Genomic DNA, 19,024 nt, shown 5'->3' on the forward strand with positions numbered 1-19,024 from the left:
CCCCCCCCCCCCCCCTTCAAAACTGCTCTGGGACATTTATTTAGTTTTATGAATAGTTCATGAATCGGTCACTTTAACAGCCTACAAGCTCACTCTACTGTTTATTGCATTATATTTTGCACTACTGTTATGATCAACTCGTCCTGTTTATTCTGGTAATTCTGGTATTGTCATTTCCACTTAATCACCTCATCAGTACATAACTGTGACTCTATATAGAACCGGTATGCACACCTTCACTTTACTAAGTTTCTCAGGTTTATACTTTATATTGCACTATTGTTTACTCTGGCCTTGCACATCCATTATCTACCTCTCATCATGTTATTGTCTTCAGTCAGCGTCCCTTTGTCTCCTGTTAGTCACTATTGAGCACGTTGCATCAGAGGTCCTGCTGCTGCTCACTTTTATATTTTTTTATATTTTTTTTATATAACTAGTTGTGTTAGTTTATTTTTGCTAATGTTGTTGTTTGCTGCAATTTGAGTAGGAGTGTAACGCAATTTCAATTTCTATGTATGTCCTGTACATATGCAGAATTGACAATAAAAATCAATCAATCAATCAATCAATCAATCAGTGATTACTTTCTGAAAGTTTCTTTTAAATTTGTCCAGTGGTTCGTGAAATGTTTTGTTTGGTAATAAACACGCACAGACATGGACAATAACATGATCGCCCGCCCTTTACGATAGTGAGTGATAATTACCAGACTACTGATTGATTTTAGGGGTGCACCGATAAATCGGCTGGCCGATGGCCCCGATTTCCTTAATTTTGGGTGATCGGCGATAGACCGATACTTACGTGAGAAACCGATTTTTTTGTAGGTTTAATAATTGTCTAAACTTCATTTATATTTCAGAGCACTACCTCAAGGCCAGTTAAAACAAGTTTGTATTGTTTCTAGGATATTGTTCAAGGATATGTTTTTCAATAAAATAAGATTGGAAAATTGAAGGTGCATTGTGACCTTATAACACCTGACAGTGTCGCTTAAAAAACAAAATTGGTATTGGCCAAAATCGAAATTGGCAGGTCAGACTTTTTAGCGATCGATGATTGGCCAGAAAACTGCAACTGGTGCACCCCTAATTGATTTATCTTATTTTATGTACAAAGTACCATCAAGAGTACAGCCCAAGGGAAGAAACGTAAAAGCATACTTGAATTTAAAGGGGTATTTTGTGGTTTGTGTTCCAGCTTACTTACAATGTACTCTTTCAAAGCTTTACCTAAAATTTGTGATAATTTCCTTTTGCGAACTAGAAAAACAAATTAAACGAGTAATCTGTATGGCAGCAGAAACAAAATGTACACTTAACACGGACGTGGCATCAACAGTCAATGACGATACGGGACCGTTTTTTGACAGTTTAGCCTTCTCAGGAGACAGTTTAGGAGTTGTATTTCAGGATGCCTGATAAGAACAAATGTAATGTTTGCTCAGTCTTTATCTCCACTTGCTTTAGAGAAAACTATCCACATCTACAATCAGCTAGTTGCTACAATTATCGGACTGTAGCTCGAGGCTACAGCACGATTTACCGGCTAGTTACAGAGTGTTTTCTTTGAATTTATGTTTTTTTTCTTCTTCTTCTTTGTGGTCCCCAAAGAAGTCTTCAGAAGATCTGGTTTTTACATTGCGTGTTGAGCTGCACAGAGAACCGGGACATAACGACACATTCCCACTGACACTGTCACCCCAGAGCAAACTCAAACCCCTCTCGGGGGCTCATCTCTCCTCGAGTCTGTGTCAGATTGATACCGGAGAGCCGGAGGGCAGCCAGCAGCGACGCAAGCATCACAACATGCAAATTCTTGTGCTCCCTGCAGGACATAAGCACGCAGCGGTGGTAGGCAAATGCTAAACCTCCTTTCCAAACAAATATCTTCATTAATGCAACCACTGAGCGCTCAGATAAGGAGAGCTGCCTCTGATTAAGCTCCGTGCACGAAGCAAAGATTGACTGAACTTGTTCTAAAGTTGGAGCGAGTTAGACCATGAAGGAAACCAGGCAGTGTTTCTACTGGATGTCTGGATGCACAGCAGCCTGGTTCTTCATGCTTAAGTTACATAAAGCTTCTGCTTGTAACCAGGACAACGATCACCAAGCAGACATGTTATGTCACAACTTGGGATGTTTGGAGCCAAAAGGAAGAGCTTTATTTACTGAAACGCCAAAACATCTCCATTAGAGAGGGAGACGACCACGTTCGCATTTCCACTTAAACCCCCTTAGAGATGAACAACATAGTCCATGCTCCCCTTACAGATGATTCCTGTGTCCCGACAAAAACACCCAGCACGGTGGTGATTTATGGCTTCTATTGAGCTGATGTTCAAAAACTCAACTCATGCTCATAAAACGTGGAGAGGAACCACAGAGAGAAAAGAGAGAACTCAGGAGTGAAAAATGTGTCTGCAACTGGCCAAACCCTTTCCCCCCAAAAAAATAAATACACTTCTACACCTTTTACTTAGAGAAAGCTCACTTCAGTTCTTTTAATAAACTCTTATTTTGCGTTTCAGATTCTGAAACATACAATCCATCAGGTCGTATGATACTTTATTTTAAAACTACACATGAAGCTCTAAAGCAGTGGTACCCAACTGTGGTCCCTGAGGAACACCATCTTGCATGTTTCAGTTGTTTCTCCGCTCCAGCACACCTGATTCAGTGATTTAATTACTTCAAGTTCTGCAGAAGTCTGTTAATCACCCATTCACTCAAATAAGGTGTGTCAAAGCAGGGAAACAAGTGAAACAAGCAGGACGGTGTTCCTCAAGGACCAGTGTTGGGAACCACTAAATGATATGATTACAACTATACAAATAAACTCAAAGATTTACAGTTAAATGAACTCCTTGGCCATCTTTTAGTCCTACTACACACAACTTCTGCTTCTCCTAAAACACAGAGATACCAGAAGCACCAGATGTTAAACCCAAACTCTGCTATTTGACCACCTAACTGCTAACACAGAGGTTTGCAACCATGGTGTTTAAAATGAGCCACTTTAACCAGCTTTGCAATTAAATTCGTAAAGAGATACAAAATCAGAAGCCTTGTCAAATTACCTACTTGACCATGGTTTATTCGTAAGCTTAGTTTGTGATTTTTTTTTTAGATTTATGCAAAGTTTGGTCAAAGTTGAAGCCCTTGAAGAGGGACTGACAGGCCACATGTGACTCCAGAGCAGCAGTTTGTAGACCCATAGCAGCTAGCAGCAGGCTAAACAGAAGCTTATGGGATGCTTGATTAAAAAGCTTTTGATCTCTAACCACACGGTCAACAAGAAGAAGAAATCACTTCAGTCTTACTGAATGTGCGTTTGAGCTAGAGGTAATCACTAAAGACAAGTTACAAGATTCTCAATTATGTTTGTTTCCTGATTTTATGGTCAGCATTTTGGTAACTGAGACATCTTTATTTATTTTTAAGGAGAAGAAGACATCTATTTCAGTTAACTAACTCACTGATGTCAGCAAGGAGTAGTGTTGGTTAAAATATTTCTGCACAAAATTAACCTTTCGAGTAGTCGATGCATTTTGAAATGTAGGACACTATATGGCGTAATGGGTTTAGGGTGGAGTTTCAGAACGCCACATAGATAGATGGAGGGCTTTAATATTATCTGATTTTGTAATATGGCTTCGTTTTAGTCACAATGACGTGAGCACTGAACCTGGCTGTGCAATAAATCATATTTATACTTTTACATTCTGCCCCAAGCAAACAACGTTTAACACCAAGCACCGAGTTTATAATAAAACGATAAATGTCTAAATGACGTGTTTGTTTTAGAAGAATTACTTTACGGTAAGTTTTGTCAGTACATAAATGAATGGGAGTGGACTGGGTTGCATGTAACGCCTCAGACAGATTCAAAACAGGGAAGAAAATCAGATATTCTCCTATAAAAAACTATAAAACTACACCTGTTTAGGTAAAACGTCCAAAGCACAAATATATGTATAAATATAATGCTGCTGATTTCTTGCCTTTAAGCTGCTGTAGTCATATCCGTCTGCTCGCTACAGGCTCATGTTTGGGCTGCTGTTTAATATACCGTATTACCGGTATTTTATTTTACATTATTAGTGCTTAGCGTATATCTTAGACCCTTGTATACAGTTTCTTTTTTATACTTCATATTTTTGCTATTTTTGGGTGTAACTGGGACCTTCGATACACAATTTTGTTCCACCTCATGTACCATGTGATGCAATGACAATAAAGATACTTGAACTTGCTCAGGCCGAGTATAATCTGGGTTTAAGACTGTTGGTGCAAAGTCAATTAATCTATTCTTGCATTTTCTTATTCAAGGTTCAAGATTCAAGGTTCTTTATCGTCCTTCGCATCACATGTGGTACCTGAGGTGGAACAAAATTGTGTACACTGAGTCCCAGTTACATCCAACAAGAGCAAAAATATAAATAGTAAAAGAAAGCAGTAATAAGATCTGAGATATAAACTAAGAAATCCGCTAAACACCGAGTACAAAACAACACGCCGAACAACAGCAGCACGAACATGAGCTTAGGTAGATGTGAACGAATTAATACAAAGCAGCATGACATAATCAGCAGCATGAGAACAGCAGCATGGATAATTAGCAGCACAAACAGGAGTTTGTGTAGATAAGTATGAATGAATAGAGCAGAACAAAATAATCAGCAGCACAAACATGAGTCTGTGAGTAGATGAGTACGAAAGAAAGCAAGAAATAATCAGCAGCATGAGATCAGCAGCATGGATAATCAGCAGCACAAACAGGAGTTTGTGTGAGTAGATGAGTATGAATTAATAGAGCAGAACAAAATTATCAGCAGCATGGATAATCAGCAGCACAAACATGAGTCTGAGTAGATGAGTATGAATGAATATAGAGCAGCATGACATAATCAGCAGCATGATATCAGCAGCATGGATAATCAGCAGAACGAACAATGAACATGAGTCTGTGTGAGTAGATGAGTACGAATGAATACAGCAAAATGAAATAATCAGCAGCATGGATAATCAGCAGCATGAGCATAAGTCTGTGTGAGTAGATGAGTATGAATGAATACATCATTATGAAATAATCACCAGCATGAGATCGGCAGCATGGATAATCAGAAGCATGAGATCAGCAGCATGGATAATCAGCAGCACGCATCACCAATCAAAGTGGCATTACAGTGATTTTTTTTCTTCTTGTTTTCTTTTTTCTTATGTTCAAGATTCAAACTGTGAAAACAATATTTCTGGAGCAGCTTTAAAACAGACCCTTTCAAATAAAGAACACAAAAGTTATGAGGACCTTTAAAAACATAAGAGCCAAACGTAACCCGAGATAGTGAAGAAAAACGCACAATCACACACACAGAGTTGTGTTTTCATTGCCTGACACCAGAACCACTGAGAAGGCAGCTGACCTTTCCAGGGATCCGTGTGGGAAATGGGTAACACTGCGGTCGTGTTTACTGACATTGTATTAAATCACCACGATCCCAGCATCCAGTGCACGGCATTGTGTACTGGGAGAGAGAGGGGCCGACGTCGGGCCGCCGCCGGGACCGCTCGCACACTGTCGCGCTGTTTTTCAGAAAAGGGCAAGTGTGCCTTTGTCTTAATAATCAATAAACTGTATATCGCCTGTTTATTTTCAGTAGCTTGCTTCACACGTGTAAGCACAGACCTGAGGGCCAACAGCTGTCTCACATGAGGTTTATTACTTTCTCCGGCAGCTCCAGCAGGCGTAGGTGGACGTGTTGGGTGGATATGCATACATAAGTGAATTTAATGACCTACATTTATAAGGCTTTGTGTGTGTTCTCGGTTGCAGGGCTGAGCTCTGTTAATGCCAGCAGCACTGCTCACGTATTATGTGCACACTGACCAAAACAATTAAAACACTTGAAATTAGGACTTTAAATTCACTTTGACGAGATCGCACCTGGAATGACACTGAAGATGAAAGCTAATATTTTATACATCTGTGATGTGTTTGAAACTATTTTGATAATCCGCTTGCAAGGGAATGTGGGCAAAGCCGGAAGAGGATTAGGATTTTACAAACCTATTTTAGTTAAAACATGCCACTTTGAGAATCTGACCATGGTTCAGTCACTGAAACTTGAGGGGAAAGGGGGTGATTTAAGTCAAGAGGTGAGGAATCGAGCTATCGCTCACAGATGACACTAAATTCAATCATCGCCATCACAGTTTAAGAAATGTCTTCCTGATGAAGGTCACATGTGGATGAAACCTCCAGGATTTTATTTTAAATAAATGGTCGTTGTGTCTCTTAGTCAGAGCTTTGCTGTACGCACATCCGCATGCTTCCATTACGGCTGGAATGCATATCGCCCGCTGCCTTTCATACCAGTTTTAAACTACGATCGTCATATCTTGAAAGATGATGGAAGCTTAACACATTTGGTCCAATTTTGAAAATAATGTGCACATCTTAAGCTAAGTTAGCACTTAAATGACATGTTAGAAATGACTCTTAGCTACTGTTACAGCTAATTTTAGCTTCATATCTGTGAAAGTGACTGTTATAACCATTTTTGGTTTGTTTCAAAGGTTAAATGGATGGTTCATAAAATATTTTTTAACAAACAGACAGGACTGACAATAATGAGTATAGAACCGGTAGTCCCTCGATACTTTGTGTTTTGACGTTCGCGGACTCACTCTTTCGTGGGTTTTCAACATAAGATTGTATAAGACACACGACTGTCAATGTCAACTTTAATTTTACTCACGTGATTGAAACGGTACGGGATAAAAAAAGTTAACGGGAGCGGGAACCAATCAATAGGACAAAAAAAAAAAACCTCCAGGCAGGCGCCACTATTTTGTAGTTTTCTTTCAATAAGCCTACACTGTAACTCAAGTAAAAAAATTTTTTTAAAAACTACACGGCCCAGAAGCCAACAGTGCTTCCGGCTGCTGCTTTCTGCCTAAATTCATAGAACAGCAATGGAGGTAACAAACACTAGCAGCGAAAACAAACCAAATGCATTTCGGAAGGGCGCCGCAATTTTGTAGTTTTCTTTCAATAAGCCTACACTGTAACGCAAGTCAAAAGAACTACACGGCCCAGAAGCCAACAGTGCTACGGGCTACTGTGCAACACAAAGTCAGAAGTAACGATCGGTCTATTAAGATCACAGAACTGACAAGAAAGTCGCAAATAATCTTGAAGCTGAACTCATCCTTCAAGTTGTATCTTCACTGGTGAGTACCCATAAACACATTTTGCAGTACTGCACCGTACATATAGGTATGTTGTTAAAATTACGTAGGTTCAAGAGTTTAGAACAATGTTAAGAACCCAACAAAGTTCAGTCATCTGCACTTTTTTTTTTTTTTGGTTTGTTTTGTCGAGACGTTTCGTCCTTATCACCATCATCGTAAAACTATCTTATCACCAGCAAACTGGTTGGTCCAATATGTGTGGGTTTACTGCTTGTGGGACTCAGTTTTTTGTGGCTCCTTGGTCTGATGAAGTCCCTTGGATGAAACGTCTCAACAAAAACAAAAAAAAAAAAAAAACATCCAAGATGACCTGACTGAACTTGGTTGGATTTTCTACCTGGATTACTGAGCATGGACTTTGATTGTTAAGAACATTGCATGGGCGTGGGAAGGGTTTATAAACCCTTAAAATATAAATACTACAATAAATATTGCGTTCCGACGTCGCAGTTTTCCACCTATCGCGGGGATGTCTGGAATTTAACCCCTGCGATAGTTATGGGACTACTTTAATGCCCAAGATTTAAACTAAAATCAACCTCTTAAAACTTGGACTATCTGATGGAGAGGAGTCTCAGCTACTACCATGCCTAATTTTAGCTCAGATTACGGATTTTAGCTATTTTTTTGGTGGATGACCCGATGTGGCGGTCATCTTGAATCACGTTGACTCTAAAAGCTCATCAGTTGTAGATAAGATCGTAATTTCTAAGAGTTTCATTTGAATCTGTTCACTGATGTGCTATTTTGCTAACAGAAAACACACAGAGGGAATGAAGGGAAGGTTGCGAAGCATTAAGCGTAGAACGACTACACAGAGGAACAGCTTCTGCCCTGGAGCTGTTAAGACTCATAAATCCCTAAACAGGATAATAACTGTGAAAAAATCACTGTAATGCCACTTTGATAGTTGATACGTGCTGCTGATTATCCATGCTGCTGATCTCATGCTGCTGTATTCATTCGTTCGTACTCACCCTCCCACAAAGACTCATGCTCGTGCTGCTGTTGTTTGGTGTATTGTTTGGCACTATTAGTGTTTAGCCTATATCTTTTAGCGTACTGTTTGGCAGTTTAGCGTATATCTTACATCCTTATTTACCGTTTCCTTTTACACTTCATAATTTTGCCATTGTTGGATGTAACTGGGACCCTGCGTACACAATTTCGTTCCACCTCATGTACCACATGTGATGTGAATGACAATATATAACTTTGACTTGGCTTGAAAATATTGTCCAATTTTTGACGTTGGGCAATAATTACCAGTACTCATAATTACACACCAACTCGTTGCTCAAAAACAATGAGTTTATATTTGCGGAGCTTGGTAACCAGCGTTCCACCAGCCCATCTATAGCTCGTTATTCAACATGTTTGGTTCAATTGTTTCAGTTTGTACAAAACTGTAGCACAAAATCCAAAATGATCCTTCTCTATAGAGTTGTTATGTCGAGTCGTTTTGTTGACCAGGAACAACTTTTCACTTTCCACTGGTTACCTAGCAACAGATGCCAGATGAGAAACAGCCTCCGACAAGGAGGCAGACGAGTAAGTTTTAGGTTGTGATCAATGCTCACTTAAGGAGTCCCCTCACACAACAAAGTCAACAGAGTTGTAGAGGACGCATTAGTACAAATACCAAAAACCTTCCATCTGTCAGCCATATTTGTACTTCTGCACCACGCTGGTGGAAATACGATGAAGTAGATAAACATCCGATTTAAACTGATGGCAACTAAACTTGGTTTGTTGGCTTTTGCGATGACACAACTGTCCATGACACAAGTTTAGGAGCCCTTTTTTATGCCTGAATGAAAAATAGATCAGTGTCGAGAGGATTAAAGAACAACTGTACGCTGTAAACCGTATGAACATTAGACCTAAAATGAGTTTAAAATAAGACAAAAGTCTATAAAAAATTACACTTTTAAAAATTATTGACATATCCTGGTGAGTTAAAGAACTAAACAATAAAGTCGGGCTCCTATAACACTTCACCAGGACAAGGAAAACAAATTAATCTTAAATGTTACCTATATACTGTATATAAAGGAATTGCGATGTTATTAAGATATTTTTTTGTTCCTTATGGTCAACATATTGAAATAAAACAGATTATACCTGGACTGACAGGGACTTTCTTTAATTCAATTTGGATGGAACTTGTGAAGTTTGTCTGAAAGAGTCAGAGGTTCAGATTCGTGTCTGGGGAAAGTGTCAAAGGTTAAAGTTAGGGATTACTCTCAAACTACAAAAAGATACTAATAATAATCCTGTAGATTAAATTATCTCCCTTAAGACAACTGCTAAGGAGGGTCCAAAAGGACCCGAGGCAGGTGCTTTTTCTTAACAAGCTGTACACTGATGTCCCCCCCGTCGCTGAGAAGTTTGAATAGTGAATGTTTGTAGTTTTTAAGTTGAGTCAAGTTTTTGTGGACTGGAATTAAACAGGAAATACAAGTAAACCTGAATGTTTTTGGCACAAGAAATTCAAGTGGGTAGGAGTTAACACTGTGTAGAAGTGGCGCAGTGGTGGCGCCAAGGGGTGGCCAATGGTGGCCTTGGCCACCATAGATTAATCCATTCATCCACCCATTATCTTTACCTGCTTCTTATCTTCGCCCCCAAATCATTTGAGGAAACTGCATTCTAGTTTTATACACTGATTGATTAAAAGTATTGTTTCCTCAAACGATTGGGGTGGCCGGTTTACATATATAGTGACAACCATCTTGGATTTTGCGGTGGCAAGCTAATATCCAAAAGTACCCTTTCTTATGCCTAGATGCAGCCACACACCAAAATGGAAGTTAGTACCCCACATATTTTTCAGGTTATACAGAGGGTATTTCCAATTCCCCCTTTTTGCTCTGCTATAGGGGACAAAAAAAATAATTATTATGGGCCTGTAGGTTTGATAGTTATTTAACTAAATTTATGACCAATTACTGAAGGTACTCAAGAGTCACCTTGGTGGTGAGCAGTATTTTATTGAAATATGTCGGTTATGTTGACATCCTGGTGCAGTCTTTGCATTGTTGGAGCAAATTTCTCATCTGGTTCCTGCATATTTTAGGAAATGTCTACCTTAAGAACACACCTGGTTAGTTTTGCAATATAGATATAAATGTGTCTTATTTGTGTGTTCTGTTGACAAATTTATGTTATTTATCCAAAACTTCTAGATTAAATATTTATCCCGCACGGTACATTATGAACTTATTTAGCCATCTCAGTTATTAATAGGGGTGCACCAATAAATCGGCCCCGATTTCCTTAATTTTGGGAAATCAGAAATCGTCCGATACTTACATTTTTTTTTTTTTTTAGTTTTAACAATTGTCTGAACCTAATTTAGATTTCAGAGCACTACCTCATGGCCAGTTAAAACAAGTTTGCATTGTTTCTAAGGATATCGTTCAAGGGTATGTTTTTCAATCAAATAAGATTGGAAAACTGAAGGTGCATTGTGAACTTATAACACCCGACCGTGTCGCTTATAAAACAAAATCGGAGAAATAACACGCACCACCATGGCCTCTACGAGCAGATGAATCTTAAATATCTGCTGCCATTTGTGGTCAGAAAGTTCATGAAAAACAAACGAGAGAGAATATTTTCAGTGTTTCTCCCGGACATTAGTAGCGAAGCTGAACGTCTGACCGACCCCTTACCCGGTCTTACTTACGTGTACTTACTCTAGGTTAAATCTTACTTTTGGTCACTATATATATTTTTCATTCAACCTTTATGTATAAAGGTTAATCTCACTGAGTCGTGAGGACTCATTTACAAGAGAGACCTGTTATATGGGATACACCCGTCCCTGTATACAGATATACCTACGGTATATACATACCTACAGTATATACCTATGCTTTTGTGGGTAAAAAAGAAACCACCTGCTGTGGGTTTCTTCAATGACTCGCATTTTTACATGGTCAAAACAACAGCCAACGGTAGCGCTAATGTTGGCTGTTTTTCAGGAAGACATTAGGAGCCTGGACTTTACCTCCAACTGACCTCTGATCCGCCCGCACGGCTCGTGCATTGTAGACACGGTGATACGCTGCTGGTCTGTTTCCTTAGTTGTAAACGAACGGCGCTTTTGCGCCTGCGTTTGTTTAAAGTGCTTTACATGGTGTGGACGCCCGTATTTAACCCTGTCAGTGACGGCAACACAGAAGTGACGTTCAGGTGAGTGCGATGGATGTAAACATGCAAACAGACGGAGATCCTGCCCTTGTTCTTTATCGATGCTACGGTTACGGGAAAGCATGAAGATGTTTCACCTGAGGCTTTAAGCTCTGAGCGGAGGTAAACAGAGGGCATTACTTTAGTCTGGCGCAACCAAGAGCTCGTCTACGACATTCTGACAAACACTCCTTCAGAAGAGGATGCAGCCGGCGTTCCCGTCATGTCAAGCATTCCTCTGCTATGTACAGGAGAAAGAAAAGGGTACAAGGATGTAGGGGAGGGGAGGGGAGGCGGTTGCATCAGTCTCCATCACTGCGCAGGGCTTTCCTCGGCTTTCCCCGGGAAAACCACAGGGGACACCGAGGACCTGAGGCGGGAAGGAGGGTGGGGGGTGAATCCTGCATCCTGTACATGCAGGAAAAGACGAGAAGCATGGGGTTAGGGTTGTGGAGGCGGGGGGGGGTCTCTTACCTGTTGTGGCTACATTGGCAGCATCAGAGTGGCTCGGCAGGTCGCTCATGTAAGTGCACTCCAAGCCCAGTACCGCATAGATGACGAGTCCACGGAGCAATACATTCACCACGACCATGTAACTCATGGTGGAAAGGAGACGAGACTGAGGGAACCTGTGTGCTGCCTAGACTGAGGGGGGGCTCAACTCTGGGAGGCGGTGGGATAGGAGGAGGGGAAGGGGGGGTCCTTAAAAAAATATGTCAGCAGTTGTCAACCTAAAAACACATGAAAACACACGGTTGTCTTAAAAAGGGAGCCACCTGCGTGTTACAAAACATCAGTTCATTTTTAGGCGAAAGTGCTTCGAGAAGCTCAAGTCTAGCAGCTTCTAATGGTTTCAGAGAGAATGGGGGCTACAGGAGACAACCCCATGTTTAATTTCTTTTTTTTTGTTTGTTTTAAATGTGTGCTAAAAATAAAAATATAAAAAGACGACTCCGGAGGAATTCTCTGTCCAAAAACAAAAACCCGTCCTTTTTTTTTAAACCTGCGGATATTCGGGAGCTGAAACTAACAGACGGTGTTTTTCCACAAAACGTAGCAAATCCCAAAGCAGGAAAAATGTGAACGAACAGGAATATTCCACTTCTTCTTCCTCCGTCCGTGTCTCCTTCCTTCTCCGACCGGCCTCCTCCCCGACTGAAGTTTTTTTTTTTTTTTTTCCCAGTCAGCTCTTCATGGTGATACTGTATCCTCCTGTCATTTAATCAGCTGCTCGCCCAGCTGATGGGGACCGGCGAAGAAAAAAAAAAGAAGAAGAAGAAGCCGGAAGTTAAATATGCAAAGCGACGTGGGGGTGGCGGTGAAGAGGAGAACAGCTCCAACTGCCCTCACGTGCGGGACACTGGGAGCCTTCCGTTGTTTCGTGTATTCAGTCGCTTCTCCGTTAACCCCCCCTCCCTTTCCCCGGAGTTCACGCGGCCAGGAGGAGGGCGACTCACCGGCGGCGGGCAGGCGCGTTCAGGCCGAGCCTGAAGAAGCCTCCAGCGACGGCTCGTCGTGTTTTCCTCCCACCGAGACGCAGCGGAGGATGAGCGCGACAGCCGCCTCATTGTTCCTCTCCTCCACACCAGCGCAGAGTTCGTCCTCCGCAGGCGGAGCGCTCTGATTGGCTGGACTGGCCCAACATGGCAGAGTCTGATTGGCTGCCTGGCACAAGCACGTTTCTTTTGTCTTGTTCGAAGATGCTGGGCGCGGAAATTAATTTTTTTTTTTTTTTTTTGTACCACTTATATACTTCTCTTATAGATGGATAATAAACAGTTTATAAATATGTTATTAATTCTTCTATAAACACTTTATAAATCATTAACTTTTTCATTCATTCAACCTTTATTTAGACATTAATCCCATTGAGCCTCGAGGACTCATTTACAAGAAAGACCTGATTTCAACAAAGAATGATAACAACAATGGACAACAGCGACAACAATAGACAATTATAAAAGAGGCATACAGTTTTTTATTTTTTACAAATTTATTTTTCATTTTCATTTACCCTTTATTTATCCAGGTAGTCTCATTGAGCCACGAGGACTCATTTTCAAGAGAGACCTGTTTAGGGAGCAGATGGTGGGGGTTAAGGGCCTTGCTCAGGGGCCCAGAGTGGGGCCAATGAGGTGTGGGTGTTTCACCTTTTCCACCCACATTTTGATGTCGACGGTACCGGGAGGCGGTGTTGCCAGGTGTACGATAATTATCGTATTTGTACGACAATTTTGCGATCAGAGAATCCCAAAAAAAGGCCAAATATACGATCATTTGACCATTCCGTGAATGTGTGGTTGTAATCGGTTGTCATCAGCCTGTCGCAACTGTCTGTCGGAGTTTTTTTTTGTGAACCCTGAAGGCATCTGTGTCCGCAAACAGATGCACGATTGGCTGGAAATTCCAGTCAATCGTGCTTTTCGAAATGTGACCTACGAGTGACGCGTTTGCCTCAGAACAACGGCCATGATTGGATGAATAATCCGCTGCGCCCCATGAGTGAGGAAAAGGAAAAAAGAAAAGAAGAAGCAGCAGAGCCGGTCTGGAAGCGGACCCATCACTACTTTATTAATATACTTGTGCATTAATAGATTTGTTATTTTGGTTATGACGGGTGTACGATAATTTCCCTCAAATTACAATCATTTTATGGCTCTAGTACGATAACCCTACATTTCTCACCTGGCAACACCGCCGGGAGGTGAGCCAGAGACTTTCCGATCACAAGCCCATCTTCTAACTTCTGCGCCACCTCTCCCCACAAATTAAAATAAGATGGCAAAAAAAGTAGCAAAAACAGCTAGATTCTAAGGTGAATGTAGAAAACTAAAAACAGGAACATGTCTGCATTGGTCTTTGCCAGGAGTCCAGCAGATTCTTAAAACCACTTAGAGAGGTCAAGGTTGAAAGCTTCAGATCTTTTTGCAAGATATTCCAGGAAACAGGAGCGGAGTAAGAGAAGGCTGCTTATTATGCATTAATTAAGGGTGACAGAGACAAAACTGACCAGCTTCTTGCCAAATAGTGAGCCAAATTTGTTCACCTATATACACGTCATCTACAGTTGTTATATTAAACATTTCAGACTAATGGCCCTTTTCCATTAGCAACAGTACAGCTCGGTTCGGCACGGTATGAGTTGTGTTTCCATGATACTTTCAGTAAATGTTCTAGTGGGCGGGTTCAGCTCGTATGAGTTTTTAAAATGGTTACTGAATCAAGTGTTTACTAATTCATTCAATCATTATTCAAATAATGTAGGTAATCGTAGATGTTTAAAAACCAGTTAAAATACACCAGAATGCAGGATCTACTTTATTCAAAGTTTTCTGGGGGATGACCCCCAGAACCACCACCAGTGTCCCCCCCCCCCCCTCCCCCAAATACGGTATATGCTAAAAAGGTAGAGGAGGCAACAGAGGAGGGGGCGTACCAAAGACACCATCTTAGCACCAACATCACTGGTTTGTTCCACTTTGGAGTAAGCTGTTTGGGGGAAGAATCAGTTTTGTGTTGTGTGTTTCCTTGACTGATGAAGACTTCTGGATGGAAGGTGAAAGGTTTCAGCAAAAAAAGAAACTGTCCAGATGACCTGACTGAAAATTGTTGGGATTGTATACCTGGATTATTGAACATGGAAGTTTTTGACAAAAAAAAAAAAAGTAGGTTTACAAATGCTTATTGTGCTTACAAGGTATGCCTCTTTTCCATTAGTACCATTAGTGCCGGTTGTCAACAACAAACTGGTTGATCCACTATGAGAAGGTGTTATTTATAAGACTGAGTTTGTTGCAGCTCCTCAGACTGAAGACGTATTTTGGATAAAAGATGAAACTTTTTAACAAAGAACCTTTGGGTTGTGATTATAAGCAAAAAGTTCCACTAATTATTATGAAACATTTTCTCTTCTTTTACACAAATGATATTCCAAATGATTAATGTAAGGCAATTTAATATACAAACAAGAGCTCAGATCACTTGGCTCCTGTAACTGTTCTAAAGTGTAATTATTGTGATTTCTCCTGGATATGCATTTTGTGTATTTAGTTTAGTATTTTGGATTTGGTGTATGTTTTATGTTGCCGACTTGGTCAGGTCACTCTTGGAAAAGAGGTTTTTTATCTCAATGAGTTATTTTCCTGGTTAAATAAAGGATCCATACATACAACAATGACCTTTTGAACATGCACCGTAAAGGGATAAAGGGTTTGGAAAACCCAACCTAATTGCATCTGAATTAGGAGCCGGCGCGTAGAGCTAAGGTAACGGCTGCCTGAACCTTTACAACGGTCTCCAAAGAGGGATCTGTCAGCGATGGCTGGCCTGCGTCTGATGATGGACAGAGGCCACGGTGCCCAGCAATGCAACACATCAGACTCCAGGAGGGACAGCGGTGAGTAAACCGCCACAGCAGGCACTTGTTTCAGGAGAAACAGACGTGTGGGGGCCAAAGGAGGTGCATGGCTGATTAAAGGGCCGGCTGTGGGAGTCCTGGTAAACAGGTGGCATATGTAGCAGAAACCGGGGGTGCTGAGACGAAGAGCAGCATAATTTGATATGAGCCCCGCCACCAGAGGGGGCGGCAGGGGAAGAGGGAGGCAGCCAACAGCGAAGGAGGAGAAGAGCAGATGCTACATGTGGAGGGGGGGGGGCGCCTCGGGTTACTTCCCCTAAAGCGACGGCTCTCTGTCCAAACATTTACAGTCCCTGAATTATTCTGTGGAGGCAGGAAAGATACGGCTGCTACACACCGAGGTGGACGCCAACTTTTATTATAATTATTTTATAAACTTCTTCTTTTTGTCTACAGCAGAAAACTTGACATGAGACTCTGAGGTGCAAATAATACTTCAAATCAAAGTAAAGTCACTTACAGGAACTAAAACAGGCTAAAATGATACTTGTTGAAAAGTATGACTTTAAACAAGAAAATTACCGTGAAGACTTTACTATGAATTAATTTTCTGTCTAGTTTTCAATGAGTACTTTTAAATAAATTATTCTAAATGCTCAAACTCGCATATTGTAAATAATGGCACGGGAGGTGCTTGGTACGGAACTCCAGAAAGGACATACCTGCGTTATTAATTTTGATGACGTTGTCTCAAATTCACAAATTAACTATTTTATTATCTTGAAAAACATTTTTATATTATACAAAATCAAGCTTAGTCAGGAAAACATGTAATTGAAAAAACATATATATATTTTAGATACAGTAGTCCCTCGCTACTTCGCGGTTCGATTTTTGCGGACTCGCTCTTTCGCTGTTTTTCAAAGTAAGATTATACGCACTCAAAAAAATTGTACACAACATACGACTGTCAAATTTAATATTACTCATGTAATTGGGACAGTACGGGAAATGGTAAAGAGTTAACAAAAATTTTAAAAACTTCGGACAGGTGCTGCCATTTTGCGGTTTTCTCTCAATAAGCCTATACTGTATCACCACTCAAAAGGACTGCATTTCCCAGATGCCAACAGTGCTTCCAGCCGCTGCTTTCTGCTGAAATGGAGGGAAAGTTTTGATCCGATCCGAAAAAGTTCGGTCCTTATTCATAGTGACTTCGGCGCTCAGTGGATGCAGAGAGCCGTATGGAACTGACCGGGAAATGGACCAGAACCGGACTTCCAGCCTCGCCGGTCAACTGAGTGCTACTTGCCGGCCGATGACGCCTCTTGGGTGGAGAGGCGTTACTTGGAGGTCCGGTGTTTTCTCCGGAGCTCACCGGGACTTTTTTTCATTCAGATTCGGACTGGACCAGGACCATTGTGTGGTTTTGTTTGCAGTACGTAGCTACTGTGCAGTAATAATAATAATAATAATAATAATAATTTTATTTAAAAAGCGCCTTTCATGACACCCAAGGACACTTATTAAGTACATATACGTATGTCGTAAAAATTACGTTAATTACGTATTAAGAGTGTGGGAAGGGTTTTTAAAGCCTTAAAATATATATATAAGTACTAAAATAAATATACTGTTACTTCGCGGTTTTTCACTTAATGTGGGGGGGGGGTGTCTGTACGGTAACCTCGCAATAATCGAGATACTGCACTGCAAAAGTTTCACCAGTTTTATCATTAAGTACAACTGTTAAAACACTTGGAGATGATCTGTGACAGTGATCAATCAATCAATGCAACATGTTCAGCTTGAACCAGGTTCCAACTTGTCTTGATTTCTGACGGACCATTTTGTTTAATTGTGATGTTGAATTAGATTTTGTTATAATTCTCGATCTTTACTGCTTCAAAATGATAAGTTTGTTGAAATCTGGTGATTTTTCACCTGGCAATAAGCTAGTTTTGTTTGAATGGATAACTCGGTTCCTGCCCCATATATAAAGAAGGGAATCCACAAGCTTAACAATGACATTATATGAAGGGATTTCCCATTGCTACAGCAGCCGACAGGACAAAGGATTATTTCTGAAGGCATACCTGTTTGAAAACGTGGATATAAAGACAGATTAGGAAGATAACATGCCGTTTTAGTTCCAGGCATAGCTAAATAGTGTCTTTATGGAATTGTTTTCATGCAAATTGCATTTACGTCAAAACTCTACCGTATTTTTCGGACTATAAGGCGCACTTAAAATCCATTCATTGTCTCAAAAATCGACAGTGTATTAATTCTGGTTGTGCTTACTGCCCTCAAACCAATTTTATGTGTTACAACTGAACAATGAATGAATGAGTTGAATAAAGTTTGACTTATCTGACTGTTTTGTTTCGCTTAAAGCGCCTTATAATCCAAAAAACACGGTAGTTTCATTTTGTTCTCATCATTCTGACTCATTTTGCAGCACGGGTCACAGATGTGGTGTAGAGGTGCGTGTTTTCATAACATGATTATTTAGTATGGCTGTTTTGGACGGTACGGTGAACTTGTGATGAATATTTCAGTCGCAGGTGATTCCTCTCTCAGAGCGGGTGAAAGTTTTAACTGCATTTTGCAGCCACAATGGACAAGCAGAGGAAGAACCTGTCTTTAACGCTCAATGTAAAAATAAAACTGTTCAGAAAAACACACGGCAGACCTGCCCGTTTGATTCAAATGTGTGGGAAAAGTTCTGATCACAGACAGCTGCAGGTATGGCCAGTGTTGCCAGATAGAGTCGAGGTTTTCCAGCCTAAAAGTCTGTTAAAAACCGCCCGATCACACAAAAACCCACCCAATCAATATATTGTTATTACTGTTTGAACACACACACACATATATATACACACACACACACAATAACCCCAATGTGATTAATAAAAATCAGTTAAATGTGAATGTTAGTGCTCTTTATTCAATAAATCTGCACGTTGCATTTCAGGATCTGGTTATCAGACACCGATTAAATGTTCAATATGAATATTACTATATTTATTACCCCAGTAATAGTGTTACACACATTAGTAGTTGTAAACACTCATACATTTGATGGTTTAGTGCTTTAACCTAAATATTTAAGGAGTAAACATTTTTAATAACCACTTTAAAAGTTATAAATGTTGGCTTTAGTGCCTGTTTTCCAAATGTATTAGTGTGTGTGAATGACAGGCATGAA

The 19,024-nt window shown here is 40.5% G+C and overlaps 1 protein-coding gene across 1 annotated transcript in view; it reads right to left on the reverse strand.

The window, feature by feature from the left end:
- The window catches only part of stim2b (stromal interaction molecule 2b), a 68,841-nt gene extending 55,792 nt beyond the window's left edge, over positions 1-13,049 (reverse strand). Inside the window, exon 1 of the mRNA XM_037676436.1 lies at positions 11,931-13,049. Coding sequence (XP_037532364.1) covers positions 11,931-12,057 — 127 coding nt within the window. The 5' untranslated portion in view covers positions 12,058-13,049. The remainder of the gene's footprint in view (positions 1-11,930) is intronic.
- Between the last annotated feature and the right edge of the window lie 5,975 nt (positions 13,050-19,024).

Source organism: Nematolebias whitei, chromosome 1 (genome assembly GCF_014905685.2).
Source record: "Nematolebias whitei isolate Nwh7 chromosome 1, NemWhi1, whole genome shotgun sequence".
Classification (NCBI taxonomy): domain Eukaryota; kingdom Metazoa; phylum Chordata; class Actinopteri; order Cyprinodontiformes; family Rivulidae; genus Nematolebias; species Nematolebias whitei.